General features: G+C 34.6%; 1 protein-coding gene across 3 annotated transcripts in view; it reads left to right on the forward strand.

Moving 5' to 3' along the window:
• The window catches only part of LOC137650072 (adenine DNA glycosylase-like), a 476,996-nt gene extending 458,326 nt beyond the window's left edge, over positions 1–18,670 (forward strand). For all 3 annotated transcript variants that reach the window (XM_068383131.1, XM_068383130.1, XM_068383133.1), the window contains one exon: positions 18,132–18,670. In XM_068383131.1, coding sequence (XP_068239232.1) covers positions 18,132–18,230 — 99 coding nt within the window. In that variant the 3' untranslated portion in view covers positions 18,231–18,670. The remainder of the gene's footprint in view (positions 1–18,131) is intronic.
• The last annotated feature ends 1,542 nt before the right edge of the window (positions 18,671–20,212 follow it).

Genomic DNA, 20,212 nt, shown 5'->3' on the forward strand with positions numbered 1-20,212 from the left:
AGCACCCACCACTAATCATCTCCCCTTTTACTTTAATCTTATGTACAGGTCTTGTTTCAGATGCACGTCTTTCATATAGTATAATGTAAGTGATATTTTAACAAGTATATATAAATAAAGTACACATCCTAACTTCAACCTGCATTTTGTAAATGTGTGCAAGGTCTTAGGATTAGTCATATTTTAAAGGTAATATACACAATTAGGTGTTCAATTACAATAACAAATATTATATATATGCATTGAATTTCGTATCAACTCATCTCCTGTGTATAGGTAGTAGGTTGGCCAGGGCACCAGCCACCCGTTGAGATACTACCGCTAGAGAGTTATGGGGTCTTTTGACTGGCCAGACAGTACTACATTGGATCCTCCTCTCTGGTTACGGTTCATTTTCCCTTTGCCTACATACACACTGAATAGTCTGGCATATTCTTTACATATTCGCCTCTATCCTCATACACCTGACAACACAGATTACCAAACAATTCTTCATCACCCAAGGGGTTACTGCACTGTAATTGTTCAGTGCCACTTTCCTCTTGGTAAGGGTAGAAGAGTCTCTTTAGCTATGGTAAGCAGCTCTTCTAGGAGAAGGACACTCCAAAATCAAACCACTGTTCTCTAGTCTTGGGTAGTGCCATAGCCTCTGTACCATGGCCTTTCACTGTCTTGGGTTGGAGTTCTCTTGCTTGAGGGTACACTCGAGCACACTCTCCTATCTTATTTCTCTTCCTCTTGTTTTGTTAAAGTTTTTATAGTTTATATAGGAGATATTTATTGTTGTTACTCTTCTTAGAATATTTTATTTTCCTTTTTTCCTTTCCGCACTGAGCTATTTTCCCTGTTGGAGCCCCTGGGCTTATAGCATACTGCTTTTCCAACTAGGGTTGTAGCTTAGTAAGTAATAATAATAATAATAATAAAGGAAGAGGGTCCTCTGCTAATGAGAAAATGAATGAATAATCTACATAAAAGAATATAGCTAGTTTAATAATCAATATGATTTAATATAAATATATGAAAAATTATAAGACTAATGATAATAGACTAATTATTGGTCTACTGTTATAATAACATTTGAATCTTTCAAAATACAGGAACCTGTAGATTTTTTTAGCAAATTAGTTGGGCGTATTGGCAATATGTGGTGCGGTTCAGGGACTGGGCGTGCACGAAATTTTTATAGGTAAGCTTTCCTGTCTTCCCTTTATTGTCTCTGGTCAGTGCCCAATGGCTCGAGATCTGACCCAGCCAGATGTAAGTTAACTTAGTTTAACCATAATGGTTTTCACACAAAGTCTTGTGATGGCTACCCCTATTTATTGGACAAAACCACTAACATGCACGTTGATTCAACTATATCATCAAAATCCATTTGTGGAATGTAAACCTTAGGTCTTAAAAGAACAGTTAAAAAGATAAAATTTAAAGCCATTACTATATATATAGAGAAATATGCTGCTTCCGTTATAATGGATGTCCAAAAAAAAAAAAAAAAAAAAAAAAGGATGCACATTACTTAACCAAATAAGCATTATTTTTAGGAAATAATACCCGCAAAGATCAGGCGCAGGGAGTGAGGATACTTACACCCTTGACTCACTACACTCAGTCACTCACTACACTGCCAGCGGACCATCATGATCCTTCAACGCCTCCACACCCTACAATCCAGAGCCAACGCACGCCACTCTACTGGATACTCCACTCTGAGTTGCACCAAGTGTGTCTTGGTAATATCGGACCATCTCATGCACAGTCTGCCAACTGGTCTTCTCCCCGCTGGTCTGCCCATTCCCAGTCCTCTAATCAAACTATTTTCCCCTATTCTTGCAACGTGACCTCCCCACCTAAGGTTATATGATGGTCTTGCATGCTTCATTGTTTGTGCTCCTGGATACTTGTCTTGACTTGAGTAGTTTGTTGATAGCCCAACTTTATTTTGAGGCTGCAGCAATGATTATTTTTATTTCGTATTTTACCTGTGTGTCTTTGCTTATTGTTGAGCCCAGATATTTCAAATGATCCACCACCTCCAGCATTAACCCTCCAAGCGCCACAAAGCTCACCTCGTTTCCTCCCCTTGAAGTTTTCATTACCTTGGTCTACATTAATGTCCAAACCAACTTGTTTTGCTGCTCTTCTGCTGTTATTTACTTGATTGTTGCGTTCTGCAAAGTCCTCACCCATCAGATCTACATCATCTGCATATGCCATCTATCTATCCCAGTGATCATCTGGACTTAATCTCCCTCTTGTGGTGTCTTGTCTCAATACGTATTCCAATGCAAGATTAAAAAGGGAGACGATAAAGTACATTCTTGCTCTAGTTCAGTCTATATTCAAATGATCAGTTAGGTTATCTACCACCCTCACTCTACCTCTTGCGTTATGGTAGCACATCTGAATTGGTTGAACTAGCTTTTCTGGGATGCCAAATTTTCTTGATATGGTCTACTTAGATGGCCTGCTTTCTCTGCATTTTCATTAAACATTATCTCAATTTTATTCATATTCATTTTCAGTCCTACATTTCTGCTTTCTCTATTCAAATCTATCATTTTTTGTAATTCCTCCCGTGTTTCACTAAACAGAACTATGTTATCTACAAATCTTATGTTGCTAAGGTATTCCCTAGTAATATTGATTCCTAAAAAATTCCTAAAAACTTCTGGCCACACTATGAATAATTTAGGATAGATGTGGTCTCCATGTCTAACTCCTTTCTCAGTCAGGATTTTCTCACTGTCTTTATATAGTTTTAGGATTGGTGTAGTTCCTATATAGATAACTTCAAGGTTGACACTCAAGATTCTGCTAATTGGCCAACACCAGCCATATTGGGACGACTGTTGGTACCCTAGACAGTAAGGCATTTGTTGACGAAATGCCCCATTTTTAGCACCTCAAGAAATAGATATCTGTCTGATGCTTGAGGTAAGTATGGTAGGTTCATCCTTGCCAAGATTCTTGGACATGATGTGTTGTACCATGATAGCGGTATTTTTAGATTTATTTCAGAAGCTGGTTGTCTGAAAGCTATTTAACTTTTATAAGGATATCTTTATTTGTATTGTTTTGAATTGAATTTCCTTTTATTCTTTATTTATAGCAAATGATACTGGCATTAATGACCTTGGATGTCAGAATGCCAGAAAACTCAATCAGTCAATCAATCTCTAAAATACTTATTCTGTTTTTTTATTACTATAAAATTCTTCATATTTTAACATTTGTCTCTCCTTGTTGCTGTCCAATCTCTCTTCCTCTTTTCACTGTCTAAATTTTCAGAATGTCATTATTTCCATATTGACATGCATAACTATTTCATTGCCAAAACTAGCCCTCGGATCTAGGGTGGGCAGGTTTTTTAAGATTGGACTCTTGTCATCCTGTCCTGTTTGCCTACCACTAGAATTAAAGTGGGATGATAATATTCTTAAAATCCTCTCAGCTTGTACTTAAACCACTCTAATTCTGGTAGAACCATCCTATTTTGATAGAGTATGGAGTGGACATTTGGAAGTCAGCTCTCACTGGTGTCATTGTTGGAAGAATCAATGTATTAAAGGCTAATGAATATTGTTGACTATATTTCCCCTACCCCTGCACTTATTAAAGATCTATGCTACTGCTGGTATGAAGAGTCTTTCTAATGGTTCCGTTCTGTCCATATCTTACAATTGTTTGGATGACCCCTCTACAAAAAAAGGTCACCCTTATGTTACGATGTACATCCAGAATTTGCATCCTGGAACATTTTGATTCCAACCTCTCCAGGATGCCAGAGGAAGGAAAGTTCTGTCAGTATAAATGAAAATTTATGTTTTATGAGTATACTTTAAGGGCACTGCTCTTAATGTTAAATATGAAGATTTGTTTAGTCTTTTGAAATCTTTTGTAGAGATGTTAAGAATTAAATGGAAATTCTCAAAGGACAAGCAAGATTTTGAGGGTTAAATCACATAACAGATGCTTCCCATGTTGAGATTGCCTTTCTACTATAAAAATAGTGAATTTTCAGTTTTTTCTTATGTAAAGGTGTAGTGCATAAAATTTTTTTAATTCGGAATTCATAGTGTACCCAAGTGCTCAGCCATGTATGATGAAGTTCAAGAAAGGGCCCCTAAGATCATGCCTGCCCCTATTTGGTATGTTGCCTTGTACAGGGAAGGTACAATAAAGTTATCAAAGACTGTGAGTACCTAAAAAAGAAAGTTGGTATTATGCCAGAAGAAATGTGAAACCCTATGGCCGAAATCTGCTAATTAAAGCTAGTAATGAAACCTGGGCACTATTATCGAGTGTTTTAACACCCTGTTACAAGAACTTTTAGGTAGTTTGAATATCTCACTCAAGACGATCTTGTTCGGCCTGAGCCAGCACTTGCCAGATTCTTATTTAGTACACATTCCGGTTAATAACACCAATAAGCAAAATTACAAATATATGTAATCATAACATTCGCCTCTTACAATTTAAGAAAATAATATTTTAAACAATACTCATCACTGAGGCCCCGTTGTGTCAATAGGCGTAGGAGGAGATGTTGATTACCCTTCACTTATCACAACAATATGAGAGTATAATATCTCAGAGAACCGTTCATGAATTCAATTAAACTCATTTTACAAGAGTTTTACACAAAGCAAACAATATCAAATGACTCAAAACATACAGTATTGTAAGATTTTAAGCAGGACTTCCATAAAAATCTACTGTTAAGGAAAGGACCCGTCTACACAAAGCAGGGATATTAAACATGGTAATTTACCCTGAAAGAAGACATCTTTAAAAAATGCCTTTAATTAAGATATCACGTTCCTTCATGATACTGCCGCACAAGATACCTCACACAACATTTGATAAATCCACAACCTTAAAACATGCGAACCATACACCTGACCAACAAAAAACCAACACCACTTCAGTGTAACCTTAAATGTACCTACGTACACTGCTCATAATCACTTCAGTGTAACCTTAAAGTACCTACGTACATTTCACATGACCTCCATGGGCACTTAAGCGGCCTCACAAACACAGTGCTCATCTATATTCAATGAGGCAATTCCACTACCGATACACCAACTGGGATAAAGCTACAGAGTCCAACTCCACTTGCTATGAACTGGCACAATCTACATTAGTCAGTTGCCACTTATGTATGAAGGCGTCTCACACAGCAGCACCACTTAATAACTAACTCCTCTATCTCCAGTTATGACATAACCTTTGGAAACAGACAAGAAAAATTAGGGACAGGAAAACAAGCAGTTCCAACAGTTTAAACAACGAATCTACATATAGAAATGGTTGATATATTGTTGAACTCTTTTCTTGGGAAGTTTATATGAAAAATAAAATACAAATGGAAATTTGACACATCCCATCCTTTAGATAATAGTGTTCTCACAAAACCTTTAACCATGCAGACAAAAATTTATAGTTGAAATCCGTATGGGTCTTATGAAGAGGATGTACTGAAGAGGTGCCCTCCCTCAAGTTTTTAAAGTTGAACAGCTAAATGGAAATGGCAATGTTATGTTGATATTTTTACAACTCATCTTCCTTACTAAATAAAGATTTCACACTTGAACACTAATGTCAATAAATTTAACCCATGACCAGTGCAATGTTCTAAGAATTACGATATTTGCCATGTAAAAGTCAAATGTATTAATAAAAAGGAGGTTTCATCATCTCAAAGTTTTATTATGTATCTACAGATTGTTCAGCAAACAAGTCTTGTTATCATTGTAAAGGCACTCAATCTCCAAACTCTAAGACAGTACCCTCAATGCAAATTAGAACAATATATGTTTGAAACTGCTAATAACGAACATATCTCCTTTGGTGCAGCAGGAAGAAAATTTTATATAATAATGGAACATGTGATAGCATAGTATCCATTCCCCCGGGTTCATTTAATAGTTCGAGAGCTTGTCATTTTTTGCCAGGTGCTAATTTCAGAATCCTGGTAGCATCTGCAGGATTCTATTCCTGGAGCGTCAACAGGCGCAAATACAGAGGGCCTAATTGAATCTTACAAGATCGTATTATCCCATTGCTGGCATTATTCCTAAATCTTCCTCCAAACACACACATTTAGATAGTCACCGAAAAGTTAGATATCAGTACTACCCAAAAATATCAACCAAAAACATCCTCTAAAGAACAGGTGTGACATTCTTGACTATAATGACACCACCAGACATATGGAATATCCTTCGGAAGTATAGATGGATGATGTCGATTCCACCAACCAAATCAAAAGTTGAAGGAAAAAGGTACATTTGAAAGCACAACTCCTCCATAATAGATAAAGGAAACGTTTGATTAAGCCACCAAAGGTTTCTTCTATAGTTAAACTACAGGAAGGTTCACTCGCAGATGCACCAAATCCAAATGTTGTGGAAATAGACATTATCCTAACTCTCGCCCTCTAAATCTGAACCTGAAGTCATCACTTGTAAAGCAATCAAGCAAGATGTAGAGGTCGAGGACTATAAGAATCAGATATGATTTTCAAGTAGCTGAAGGGAATTTAATTAATAATATACCCCTCGAAAAAAACGAATTCATCTCCAGTTATAGACATTACTGGTGAATCAAGGATTTTGCACATAGAAATAACTGAAAATAAAACATCATCATCATCATCTGCTCCTACACCCATTGACGCAAAGGACCTTGGATAGATTTTGCCAGTTTTCTCAATCTTGAGCTTTTAAATCAGTACTTCTCCATTCACCACTGACTTCCCGTTTTATATTCCTCAGCTATGTAAGCCTTGGCCTCCCAACTCTGCTAGTGCCTTCTTGAGCCCAGTTAAAAGTTTGGTGAACTAATCTCTCTTGGGGAGTGCGAAGAGCATGCCCAAACCATCCCCATTTACCCCTCACCATAATCTCACCCACATAGCCTGTCCCTGATGCATCATACTCATGTAAGATTTATATGAAATCTCAAGCTGACTGGAATGGGATTTTAAGGGATCTTTCTGGCTTGAATTGGTCACAGTTGTATAGCAGTGTTGACCCTGTTGTCCCTTTGAATGAGAATCTAGTCAACAAAATTGATAGGTGTTCTTGTGTGCTAAGATACTGAGTGAAGGATAAACCTTGGTTCAATGATACTTGTAGATGTGCTTAGTTGCAGAAGTTGGAGGCCTATCATCTTTGGAAGGATAACAGATCAGATTTGACTTGGAATAACTATACTCAGCTTAGAGCTTTTGCTCAGAGAGTTTATGCTTCAACTGAAAAGGAATATAATTCATCCATGAAAGAAACCCTTTCTGGTGCAACCCAGGAACATAAGTGGTGAACTACCCTTAAACCTGCCTTCTTTGGTGTAAATGCAATAGTTCCGCCTTTGCTTAAACCAGATGGCTCTGTTACTCACTGTCCAAAGGAAATAGCAACCGTTTTTGCTGTTATGTTTTTGAACGTCTTGGCAAAACATATTCATAGGTTTGCTGAAGATAATCATTTCTTCCCAAATTTGCAATTTGGTTTTCGTAAAGGCCTTGGAGCATTTGATGCCCTTCTTAAAATCTCCAATGTTTTACACAAATCCCTTGGTTTTGGTCAGGAAGTTCATATGATTGGCCTTAATTTTAGTGCTGCTTTTGACAGTGTTAATCATCAGGTCCTTGTTTTCAAACTCAAACAGTTGAGAGTGGGTGGGTCATTTCGTAGCACCATTATTGAATTTTTATGTAACAGATCGCAAAGAGTTGTAAATAAGTATAGGAATGAGATATTTGGTGTTCCTCGGGGTAGTTTTCTTGGCCCATTACTTTTCATACTATATACACATGACATGAGGTTTTGCCTAGAAAACAAGCTTGTTACATATTTAAATGATGCTACTCTCTTTGCATCAATTACATCTCCTAGGTGTAGATCTGGAGTTGCTGAATCCTCTGATAGAGATCTAGCTAAAATTAGTGCATGGTGAAAATTATGAGGTATGAAGTTGAATCCTTACAAAACTATAAGTATGATTGTAAGTAGGTCAATGACAGTGGCTCCTCAACTTCCGGATCTCAGCATTGATAATGTTTCTTTAACTTTGTATGAATTTTAAAATTTCAGGTGTGATTCTCGACAGCAAATTCACTTTTGAGATACACATTAGACCTGTGTCTTCTTCAATTGCAGAAAAAAAAATTTGCTTATTGAGAAATCTTTTAAGATTTTCAGTGATCAATCTATTCTGAAAAAGTGTTTTAATTTTTTCATTAGACGTTGTTTCGAGTATTGTTCTCCTGTCTGGTCTTTAGCTGCTTATTCTCATCATAATTTATTGGACATGAACTTATGTCTATTAAATTTCTTATTCCTGGTCTAGATATTAATCTCTGGCACCGTCCTTCAATTAGTTTGCTATGCATGTTGCATAAGATTTTTACTAATTCTGATCATCCTTTCCATTCAGATCTTCCTGGAGTGTTCCATCCTGTTCGTAATACTAGGCATGCAGTTAATTCTAATAGTCAGGCATTCTCCATCATGAGGCTCAATACTACACAGTATTCTAGAAGCTGTGATGAAGTTGTGGAATGATTTTCCTAATCAGGTAGTTGAATCGGTAGAATTTAAAAAGTTCAAAGTTGTAGCAAAGGACTTTATGTTTAAAAGGCTGACATAAGTCATTTTATAGTTTATATATGAAATATCTGTTTTGATGTTACTGTTTTTTAAATATTTTATTGATTGCTAATTATGTCTCATATCGTTTATTTATTTCCTTATTTCCTTTCCTCACTGGGCTATTTTTTCCTCTTGGAGCCCTTTGGCTTACTAATAATGATAATAATAATAATAATAATAATAATAATAATAATATGGCACTCGAGTAATCTCTCTTATAGTTTCATTTCTAATTCTGTCCTGTCATGTAACTCCCAATATTCTTCTTAGGGTTTTGTTCTCAAATATACAAAATCTGTTGGTTAGTGTTTCATTGCCATACCATGACTCATGTTCATACAGTAATACTGATTTCACTAAACTGATAACCCGAATTTTATAAGTAATTCCATGGGATTTGATTTCCAAATTTTACTTAACCTAACCATTGTCTGTTTTTTTTTTTCAATCTTTCATTAAATCCCAATTCTAAAGACCCTGTATTAGATATCATAGTTCCTAAATATTTAAATGACCACCTCATTAATCCTTTCTACTTCCAATGATATTTCATCTTCAATTGCATATTCCGTTCTCACTATCTCTGTCTCTCTTCTATTTATCTTGAGCCCAACTTATTCTGATATTTCATGCATTATGGTAAGCAAGCATTGCAAACCTTGTGGTGTTCTAATAAGGACAGCTTCAACAGTATATTCTAGGTCAGCTAATTTCCCATTACCGATCCAGTCCAATACCTCTCCGCCATCCACAACTGTTCTATGCATTACAAAATCCATGAGGAGGATAAACAGCATAGGTGACAACACAGTCCATTGGAGTACTCCACTGTTCACTGGAAATTCATTTGATCGAACAACATTAACTGTACTTGCTATGCTCATGAACAGACTTAATCAAATTCACATATTTAAAGGAAATTACATGATAATGCAGAACTCTCGCCGTTGCACACTATCAAATGCTTTTTCATAGTCCACAAAAGCTAACAAAAGTGGATTTTTATATTCTAAAAATTGCTGTATAACATGTCTTAATATGAAAATTTGGCAAGTACGACTTCTAACTTTTCTAAATCCTGCTTGTTCATCTCTCAGCTTTTCATCAACCTTCTTCTCTAGTCTCTTTAGAATAAGCATACTATATATTTTCATAACAACTGACGTAAGTGTAATACATATGTAATTATTGCAATCAGTCAGTCATATCTCCTAGTCTTGACCTCACTAAGGTGGTCCATCCAACGTAGCTCTTCTTCATCTTCTTTTGTTAAAGTAGACCCTTCTCTTTTTTTTGTGTACAGTATATGCTTCTTCTTCTTTGCCCCCGTAGAGATATCTTTATTAATTCTAGGAGCGATTTTTACTCCATAACCACTCACTGAATTCATACCTTTGTCAGCCTCATTTGCTTTCATGTCTAAATATTCTCTCTAGTCATTCCTGGATTATCTTTTGACCTCACAATCAATACTGGAGTACTTAGTATCTCTACCTTGTAATTTTTATTCCTTCCTCCAAAACTTTCTACAAACAATTTCTGTCTTTTTCTCCTTTTAATAGTATCCCAAGTATCATTTGATATCCATGGCTTTCTCTTTTTAAATGCATGTCCCAAAATTTCACTACCAATCTCAATTTCACCCCATTTTTCATTAATTGTCTGCTCTTCGTATCTTAAAGTCTCTAAGACTGCATATTGATTCCTACATTTAATTGCAAATGCTTCTCTTTGCTCATCTTCTCGATGCTTAGTTGTATCAAACCTAGGTATTCTATCTACATTTTTGATGGGTGCTTTCGGTTTTAATTTCAGTGTGACAATGAAAAAGTGTTGATCACTATCAGTATCCTCACCATTATAGAATGAAACTACCCATCAAATTTCATGAGGCTGTAGTGATTGTTTCTTATAAGAATTTTATGACGTTTAAAATGTCAAGAACAAAGATAAAAATCAGTATGGTAAATAAGAAACTCGCAATGCTGATCAAAATTTAACTATAACTCACATGATAATCAGGACGGTATTCGTGATCAAAATAAATACCAGGAAACCATCTCAAAGAACCCTTAATGTTCAGCCATACATAGTTTAGTGTAATATAAATGGTTAACATTTAGGTGAATTGCACACTTTAAAAAAATATATATCTTATTACAATAAGCTTACTGCCTACTAATGATACTGTTCCTTCAATAGGAAATTACACTTGGTCACCTTACACTGTCTCTTCTTCTGATTCATCAGGAACTGCAATCAGTATTCATAATCATGTAACTTACGATGTTATGATATTTAATACATCAGAATCATCTGGAGTTGAATCACATCTTTAATATTTGTGATATGTACAAATAACCCACTTGCAACTATAATTTTCAAAACTCAGCCAAGAATTCCTATTATTATTATTATTATTATTATTATTATTATTATTATTATTATTATTATTATTACTTGCTAAGCTACAACCCTAGTTAGAAAAGCAGGATGCTATAATCCCAGGGGTTCCATCAGGGAAAATAGCCCAGTGAGGAAAGGAAATCAAGAAAAACTACAAGAGAAGTGTAAGATCAATAATAACACCAAAATAAAAAAGATAGAAATGTGTGCCCGAGTGTACCAATAAGAGATCTCTAACCCAAGACAGTGGAAGACCATGATACAGATGCTATGGAACTACCCAAGACTAGAGGACAATGGTTTGATTTTGGAGTGTTCTTCTCCTAAAAGAGCTGCTTACCATAGCTAAAGAGTCTCTTCTACCCTTACCAAGAGGAAAATAGCCACTGAACAGTTACAGTGTAGTAGTTAACCTCTTGAGAGAGTTGTTTGGTAATTTCAGTGTTGTCAAGTGTATGAGGAAAGAGAAGAATGTGTAAAGAATAGGCCAGACTATTCTGTATATGTGTCGGCAAAGATTAAATGAGCCATAACTAGAGAAAGGAATCCAATATAGTACTGCCTTGGCCAACCTACTACTACTGAAAAAGATCTTCAATGTCAACAATCCCCTCGGGGGCACTAATTTTTTAGTTGTTGATGCAAATAGTTCCAAGGTTGAACACGTAGGGAAATATCATAACCACGATGGTTAAGAATCTCATGGAATATATTTATCAATAGATTTAACTTTCTTATACCAAAATAATTGATAATTTTGAATTGAATGTTATAGACAACCTTTATAGCAGTAACTATTTCCATACTTTGCTAACCACGTTAGGATATACTGTACACCAACTTCTGTTCAACGATATAATACAAAAGAAGTATTCACAAGATCATGATGAAATTAGTGATTCCTATCTAAATTTCATCACCGAAGCAGCTAATACAGTAACCCAATTAATAACAGAAAAACCCACAATTGTATGGAAATTAGAAAACTTAAAATAAAAAAAAAAAAAACATTGTTGTATTGAAATCGTATTTGAATCAAGGAGGTTAAATGGCTGGAGATGCTCCCGAACGGTATAAAGCCCCCCTGACACTTGCACGCTTTTCTGGTACGCACTGGCACGCAAAATGCGTGCCAGTGCGTGCCACAAATACGACAAGTTCACGACACGTTCAAGCATAGTTCACAACAAGTTCACGCCACGTTCAGGACATGGCACGAATTGGCAGGACTAGTTCACGACAAGTTCACGACACGTTCATTCAAATTTCCGCATCTTTCCGCATTGTTCACACATCGTTCACTCCAGTTCACGACTTGGCCACATCATATATAAAGACGGGGCTTCCTACTTGATTTTTATCAAAAGCGTATTCTTGTGCTAATCTTTGATTAATATCCCCTGTATTAATGTATGGGTTATCTTTATAGATATTTGTAAGAATTATACTTCTATTTAGTATATATTTTATCATTTAATTATTATTATAGGTAATTAACTGGTTTGAATAATTTTTAAGCTTTATAATTTACTGAAAAAATAATATTTTATGGCAGTTATAAACTGATCAGATATTTGAACCCACTTTACATTATTTTAGAATTTAATTGAAAGACGACTATTCCATTCATTAGTTTTGTTGTATCGTTTGTGAACTAATATCATTGAAACTGAGGCAGAAAAGATATCTCTAAAAATATTAGGTTGGTTAGGTGCCCTATGAGCATTGAAGTCTCTCGCCAGGGTAAATTTCTTTAGTCGCCCTTGTTTAAATGGCAGTTGTGAACTTTTTTTCAGTTTTGTAACTTTTCCGGTTTGTTTATATATATCTATCGGCAAAATTGTTATTCACACTTATACTAACATAGGCCTAGGCGCGAATCTAAGGAATTTGCACTTGATTTTTCACTAACTTTTACCCCCTGCACTTTTTTATCCCTCGGAGAGAGAGAGAGAGAGAGAGAGAGAGAGAGAGAGAGAGAGAGAGAGAGAGATTTTATAACACAAAAAGAGGACAGAAGTTCTTTAATCCCTTCATGAGCAGGTGTAATACTTGAGAGAGATATATTTTCTTCATTTTGCTTGTGGTTTATTGAATGTGTATACACACACAAACATATATATATATATATATATATATATATATATATATATATATATATATATATATATATATATATATATATATATATATATATATTCATATATATATATATATATACATATATATATATACATATATATATATATATATATATATATATATATATATATATATATATATATATATGTTTGTGTGTGTATACACATTCAATAAACCACAAGCAAAATTAAGAAAATATATCTCTCAAGTATTACACCTGCTCATGAAGGGATTAAAGAACTTGTCCTCTTTTTGTGTTATAAAATCTATAATTCTCTCTCTCTCTCTCTCTCTCCCTCTCTCTCTCTCTCTCTCTCTCTCTCTCTCTCTCTCTCTCTCGAGGGATAAATGAGTGCAGGGGGTAAAAGTTAGTGAAAAATCAAGTGCCAATTCCTTAGATTCGCGCCTAGGCCTATGTTAGTGGAAGTGTGAATAACAATTTTGCCGATAGACTTACTCAAAGGGTAAAGTTGTAGATTGTGTAGGAGAATAAAGGAAAAGTTTTTAATATATTATAAAAGAGCGGAATAGATGAATTTGAAATGTATTTATTTAATGGTGTATCTGTATAGCCCTACAGCTGTAGTAGGCCTACAGTGTCTATATCTCTGTATTTGAATTGTCTCTTTATGTAACCTATTATGTTTTGTGCTTTCTTTTTAGCTTTTATGCTCTGTTTAGTGAACTTCAAATCCTTGCTGATAATAATACCAAAAGAGAGAGAGAGAGATATTGAAGCTTAATCTCTCTCTCTCTCTCTCTCTCTCTCTCTCTCTCTCTCTCTCTCTCTCTCTCTCTCTCTCTCTGAGATATATATATATCTATATATATATATATATATATATATATATATATATATATATATATATATATATATATATATATATATATATATATATTGAAGCTTATTCTCTCTCTCTCTCTCTCTCTCTCTCTCTCTCTCTCTCTCTCTCTCTCTCTCTCTCTCTCTCTATATATATATATATATATATATATATATATATATATATATATATATATATATATATATATATATATATATATATATATTAAATAAGGAAAGGGGAGAGGTAAAAGAATATATTGTCATTATACAGATTTTTTCTTTGATGATTATGAGGAAGTATTGATAAATCCATTGATTTAATTGCCACACACTGGCATGCATCCTCCAGCATCGTCCCGCACTGTTCACTCCAATTTCCGCATCGTTCACGACAAGTTCACGCCAATTTTGTCGTGACAATGCGTGCCACAAATTTTGAACATTTCAAAATTCTCGGCACGCATGGCATGCATGCCACGCACTGTTCACATCAAGTTCACGCCAGTTCCCGCATCGTTCACGCCAGTTCACGACACAATGCGAGCCATTGCGTGCCACAAATGCGTGCAAGTGTCATGGGGGCTTTAATGAAGTCAGCCGTCTCGGCCAAGTGTTGGCAAAATAGGTCGCTACCTGATTGATGCCTGGGAGCTCATTATACGTCAATCATTTGCATCGACACACTATAAATTATTTCTGTTCTTCAGTTGATATGCCGTCCTCGTGCAATGCTTATGGATTTACTCAACGATTCGACAAAAATTTAAATCCTACAATTACCTTTCTTTAGTGAGTGTTCAATTTTCAATGTTAGGCTGTGTAAAATTGTAAAGAAAGAAAAGTACTGAATGCTAGCAGCAGCAGTAAGAATATTGGCTCTGCTTTTGAATTCATTAACATTATCAAAACCTGCACTATCAATGTTGTCTTTGTTTATTATGATTACTATCATTATCGTTGTCGTTATCATTTCTTCTACACCATTAATATCTATGGTACGTTTGTTTAACAGTTTTCCAAAAGATGAGCCCCTTACAAAGGAATGGGTTCGAGCTACGTGACGATAAAATTTTGCTCCAACTACCAGTTCACGATTATGCTCTAAGCACTTCAAGGTTGAAGATTTTGATAGATAGGTAATAAATTTGAATCATTTCCTGCTCATCTCAAGAAGGAAGAGCTGAGCGTGTTAATTTGTTGAAGCAATGTTTGGCTAAGCTGCATTCAGTGGAGGTCAAAATTATCTGTGACTTTTGATGAACGATCAACGAATGCTGCTATGGTCAAAGATCTTGGTTGCAGTCTAGATTCTGAATGTATAAAAACTTAATTTCTTCATCCATATTTAGATTTTTTTACCCATGCCATATGCTAAAGTTTATTAGAAATTCATTAGGGGGAAAAACATTTTGTTGATGGGAAGAGAAACTTTATCAAGAGGGATTTCATTGAAAAAATACCTAAACTTCACGAATGCGAAGGTGTGCCTTTGGGGAATAAATTAAAAACGCAATATCTGGCATGGGTTAAAAAAAATCAGGACTGTTAAACTTGCAGCGCAATAGCTATGTGAATCTGTTGCAAAATCAATGCAGTTTTGTCTTCATAACAATTTCGTAGAGTTCAAGGGATAAGAAGAAACAATGAATTCCATAGCCATTATAATGGATAATGAAAGTACCATTAAAGAATTTCTGGGTCTTGCTGGATTACATAAGACAACTTAAACTTCCATGTGGTGAACCTTTGTTGAATTCTAATCGCAAAACTGGCTTTCTTGGATTCATAATTTGAATACAGCGTTTGATTAAAATATACGATAATCTGATAGGTTATCCTGAATGCAATTATAATTTTTGTTAACTTATAAGATGAGCCAAGATCACCTAGAACTTTTTTTTTTTTTTTTTGGCCTAGTTAGATTTATGGAAGGATGTAACAACAATCCAACTGTCCGTCAGTTTTTTGCCGCTTACAAAAGAATTTTAATTCATAACGACTTGCAGGATGTGCTCAAAGGGAACTGTACACCTCTGGAATCTGTAAATGTTCTCTCAGTTTCAAGCAGAGTTAAGGGCTGTGCTCTTTCATACAACTCTTCTGTTCAAGCCATAAATTCTTCAACTGAGAGGAACAAAATTTTGAATGACGTAAGTTTGGAGATAAAATAAGCAGCTGATTTTTATGAAGATGAGGATTACACGTATCTTCCAAATAGTCATAGTTTGTCATTGTGTTCAAGCAACATTGTTGCCTATATTGCGGGATTCGTTGTCTTTAAACTGGAAAAATCATTGAAGTGTCAAACTTCTATTTAATGCTCTTACTGCTACTGATAACAGTTATTTTCATTCTTTAATTAGATTGAAAAATAAAGGTGTCCTAATACACCAGTCTGATGACGTGATAAATATATGCCTGTTTTTGTGAAAACAAATTCAGATAGTTGGTACGCATATGGAATTGGATAAAAAAGGGTTATGCAAAAATTTTAATCTCAGTTTTAAATTATTTCACTTTTATAAATATATTTTCTAAATCATGTAAACGTATGTAAGAGACTGAACCAGATAATAAATCATATTGTTTTACTTATTTTTATGCTGCTAAAAAGTTGTCAGCAAAATTATCAGCCCAAAATAAAATGTGAAATCGTCAGACGTATACAAAACCGATACACTTTAGTGGCCAGTAGTCACTTCTGGATGAATTGTATGAAAACATAAATTTATGATTTTTAGAAAATCCCAAAACACGAATCGTTTCCTTTGACCTTCTTAATGACTACTTCACTCTAGAGGACACAAGTCACTATATCTTGAACGATTTATGCTTCTCTGACCAGAATTAACAACTTTCCCAAGCTGCTATCCTCTCTTTACATCTTTAGATACCCGTAGCGTAGATATCTGATCTGGAAGGATTAATCCTTTAATCCTTGTACCAGATGAAAATCCGTTTACAAATGCCATTTTTATCACTTTGTCAATCTTCCATTTCCCTGTCCGAGGATTGATCATTCTTAGGATTATCATAATACTCGAGAGTAAAGCGATAGCTGATTACTTTCCTCCCATATTATTTCTGCCTATGATAGAGGGTGTATCGGCTATGACAGTTGGCTTCACTGTCTCTCATAAGCATTGACTACCTGCGCCGCCTCCACCCGTTTAAACCTTCATTTGAATAACATTTCTTTTAAATTAAAGAAAAAAGGCAAAATAATTTCGTGACAAATATGTCTAGCTTCCGACTCTAGCATATCATAAAGTACTTCAATGCAGGTGTGGCAAAAATTTAGAAAAAGTAATGGTTCTTCTAGCAGACTTGCATAACATTCATTAATGCCTATCTCAATAGTTCACACTACTCAGAATTTTCAAATGATTGCTTTACGAGAAATTTAAGAACCAATTTGGACTCTTGAACTATTTGAAATCTTATCCTTTATTAATTAATTAATCAATTCAGGATTAGATGTTCTCCTCCTTTTAATGATAATATAATGAATGACTGTCAACCATTTGTTGACTGAATATCCCAGCAATGGGGACCATAGAAATATACCTTTTTTTTTAATGCTCAAGACGTATGGTGCCATTACAGTGTTGATCTTCAGGAGGGTTTTTTTCCTAGAGGAGTTATTTCTACATTGAAAATATAAAAAGAACTTTTATATCGGCATGAATCACCACTGTAATTATAACTGAATAAGCTCTGTGAGAGTTTATTTTCAACATTTATGGAATAAGTAATGCCATCATGTCGAAAAGGAATATCATTTAAATGGTCTTTACCTTAATAAGCATGAAATGAGCTGCTCACGATGGAAAAGTTTATTTTCGTTTTGTTATTGCCTACAATATCGATCTTTTCTATGAATAGACAGACATTATCATATTCCCAATCAGCAGAAGGGAAAATATTATGATAATGTTTTTCTATTCTTTTTTAGTGCTATAGAATATAAAACAATTTCTTAAGTTGCAAAATAGCAAACTTTATTCAATGATATTTTCAATTTTGAAAAATCTTAAACTAACTAATTCATTTTATTTATTGATGATGTATGTTAACATTTGTTTTTCTTTAAGGTAAAAAAGAGCAAACGAACATGTTCAGATGATCATAAGGATAACAAGAAGCAAAGGACTATCTCTCACTTCTTCAAAGCTGCTACTAAAAATGATTGATTCCAAGCTGGAAATCTATAATTTTAACATTGTTTTCTTTTTTCTTTGTTTTTGCAAGGCACAACTTTACTAGTTTTGTATCTGTTTAATCAATACTTGTAGATGTGATTATTGTCCTGTGATTTCACTGAATTTTTAAGGCTAAATTTTATATAAGTAAAATTTGTAGGTTTTCCATTTTAAAAGGCTTCTTTGTATGATTGTTAAAAAAAAATGTTGTCGCTGCAATAACCATTTCAATATTTGTTTTTGAAAACACGGTAAAAGTTGTGATTGTGTTTTAATTTTGATTTTGTATTGTATTTGTAGATTATCCATTCTAGACACCTTACTTTCAAAATATGTACAGTATGTTTTACTTGTTTTAGATTGTGGTAGGTTGGTTCAAGCCAATTTTTTAATGAAGTGAATAATAAGAAAATACATGAATTTAAATATAACACATTCTTTTTCTTACCAGTAATCCCTCTTACTGAGATGATACCTTGTTAAAGTCATTTGACTTTTCAGCATGGAATATTGGTTACCATGTTGAAACTTTATTATGAGGAAAAAAGCTCTCAAACTGGAGAATACCTGTTTTTCCCGAGTTTGGCTCCAAATGTCTCTCAAGCACTTTTTCTGTTCCTTATTATTACATACACCTCTTTCATATTTTATCAACTGTCTCCCACCTTGTTGTCCAACCTTTCTTTCTCTTTTCATTGCCTAGATTATTGGGAAGGGACCATTGAAGTGATTGTAGTAATTTTTTTAACGAACTGTAGGAGCTGTGGTGGTTATGCCAACTACCTGATAATGTTTGGACCAAAGAAATGTCAATATTTCTATCATGGTGTGCACGATTATCCCTTCAAAAACTGGCCCTTACATTACAGAGGTGCGCTAGTTTTTAGAGATAAGACTCTTGGCATTCTGTCCTATTTACCTGTCACAATGATTAAGAGAGAGGATGATTTTAATAGCGGAACCTCGATTCACGAGTTTATCTACATACGAGCTCTTCGAGATACAAAGCAGAATTTGCCAGTAAATTTGGCTCAACATGCAAGGGATATTCCAAGACACGAGGACAGTGAGTGCTCGTAGAGCCACACTGCACGGAAATAGGCCTCAGTCGTGTTTGCGTCAACCGAAAGAATCTGCATTTTCTTGTGTTATTTTTAAAAACTTTTGATAAATTTGCGTGATTATTAACCTTGGTTGGAAAGAAATAGTGGTTAGAGTAGTAATGAGCAGAAGAAACGTATGATGTCCTTCGAGATTAAGAAGGAAATCATGGAAAAGTATGGCTGAGGTGTATACTTCAGTGACTAGGCCCGCCAATATGAGCGTAGTACTTCAATGATCTGCTCAATTCTAAAGCAGAAAGACATTATCAAGTATATCAAACCATCGTTTCATAATTTTCATACGCAAGTTGATAAATTGCATAGTTACGCTAGTGTCTTTCAACAGCATAATTTGTTAAGGCTGCCTAAAATGCAAAAATAGAAAATTAAGAGTAAATTGGCGTACACAGTAAAATTAAAGTTTATTGTTAAATTCATAAGTTTTATAAGTGTAGTGTATGGCATACATATGCTCAGCCTCCCAATCTACCTCCTTCCCTTCCTAACATAGCCTATGTCTCTGATCACCAGTTGTCAGTCTTCAAGGTAAAGTGTTATATCAAAACACCATTTTTATTTAGCTATTTATTTATTATAATTTATTATATTTCATTAATTGTATACATATTTTTTCAGATATTTTAGATTATGTTTCAAAGTATTTGAGTGTGAAGTGCATTATTAAGTTATACATTATTTCCTATGAAGAAAATTGCTTTGACATACGAGTATTCTTGCATATGATCTCAGTTCCTGAACGAATTGAACTCGTAAGTCAAGGTACTACTTATTGTAAAGCTTTCAGAACCATCAAGTAGCTTTAGCTTACTCATGCGCCACTCTAATCATGGTGGTACTATCCCTTCGTTG

Source organism: Palaemon carinicauda, chromosome 11 (genome assembly GCF_036898095.1).
Source record: "Palaemon carinicauda isolate YSFRI2023 chromosome 11, ASM3689809v2, whole genome shotgun sequence".
NCBI lineage: Eukaryota > Metazoa > Arthropoda > Malacostraca > Decapoda > Palaemonidae > Palaemon > Palaemon carinicauda.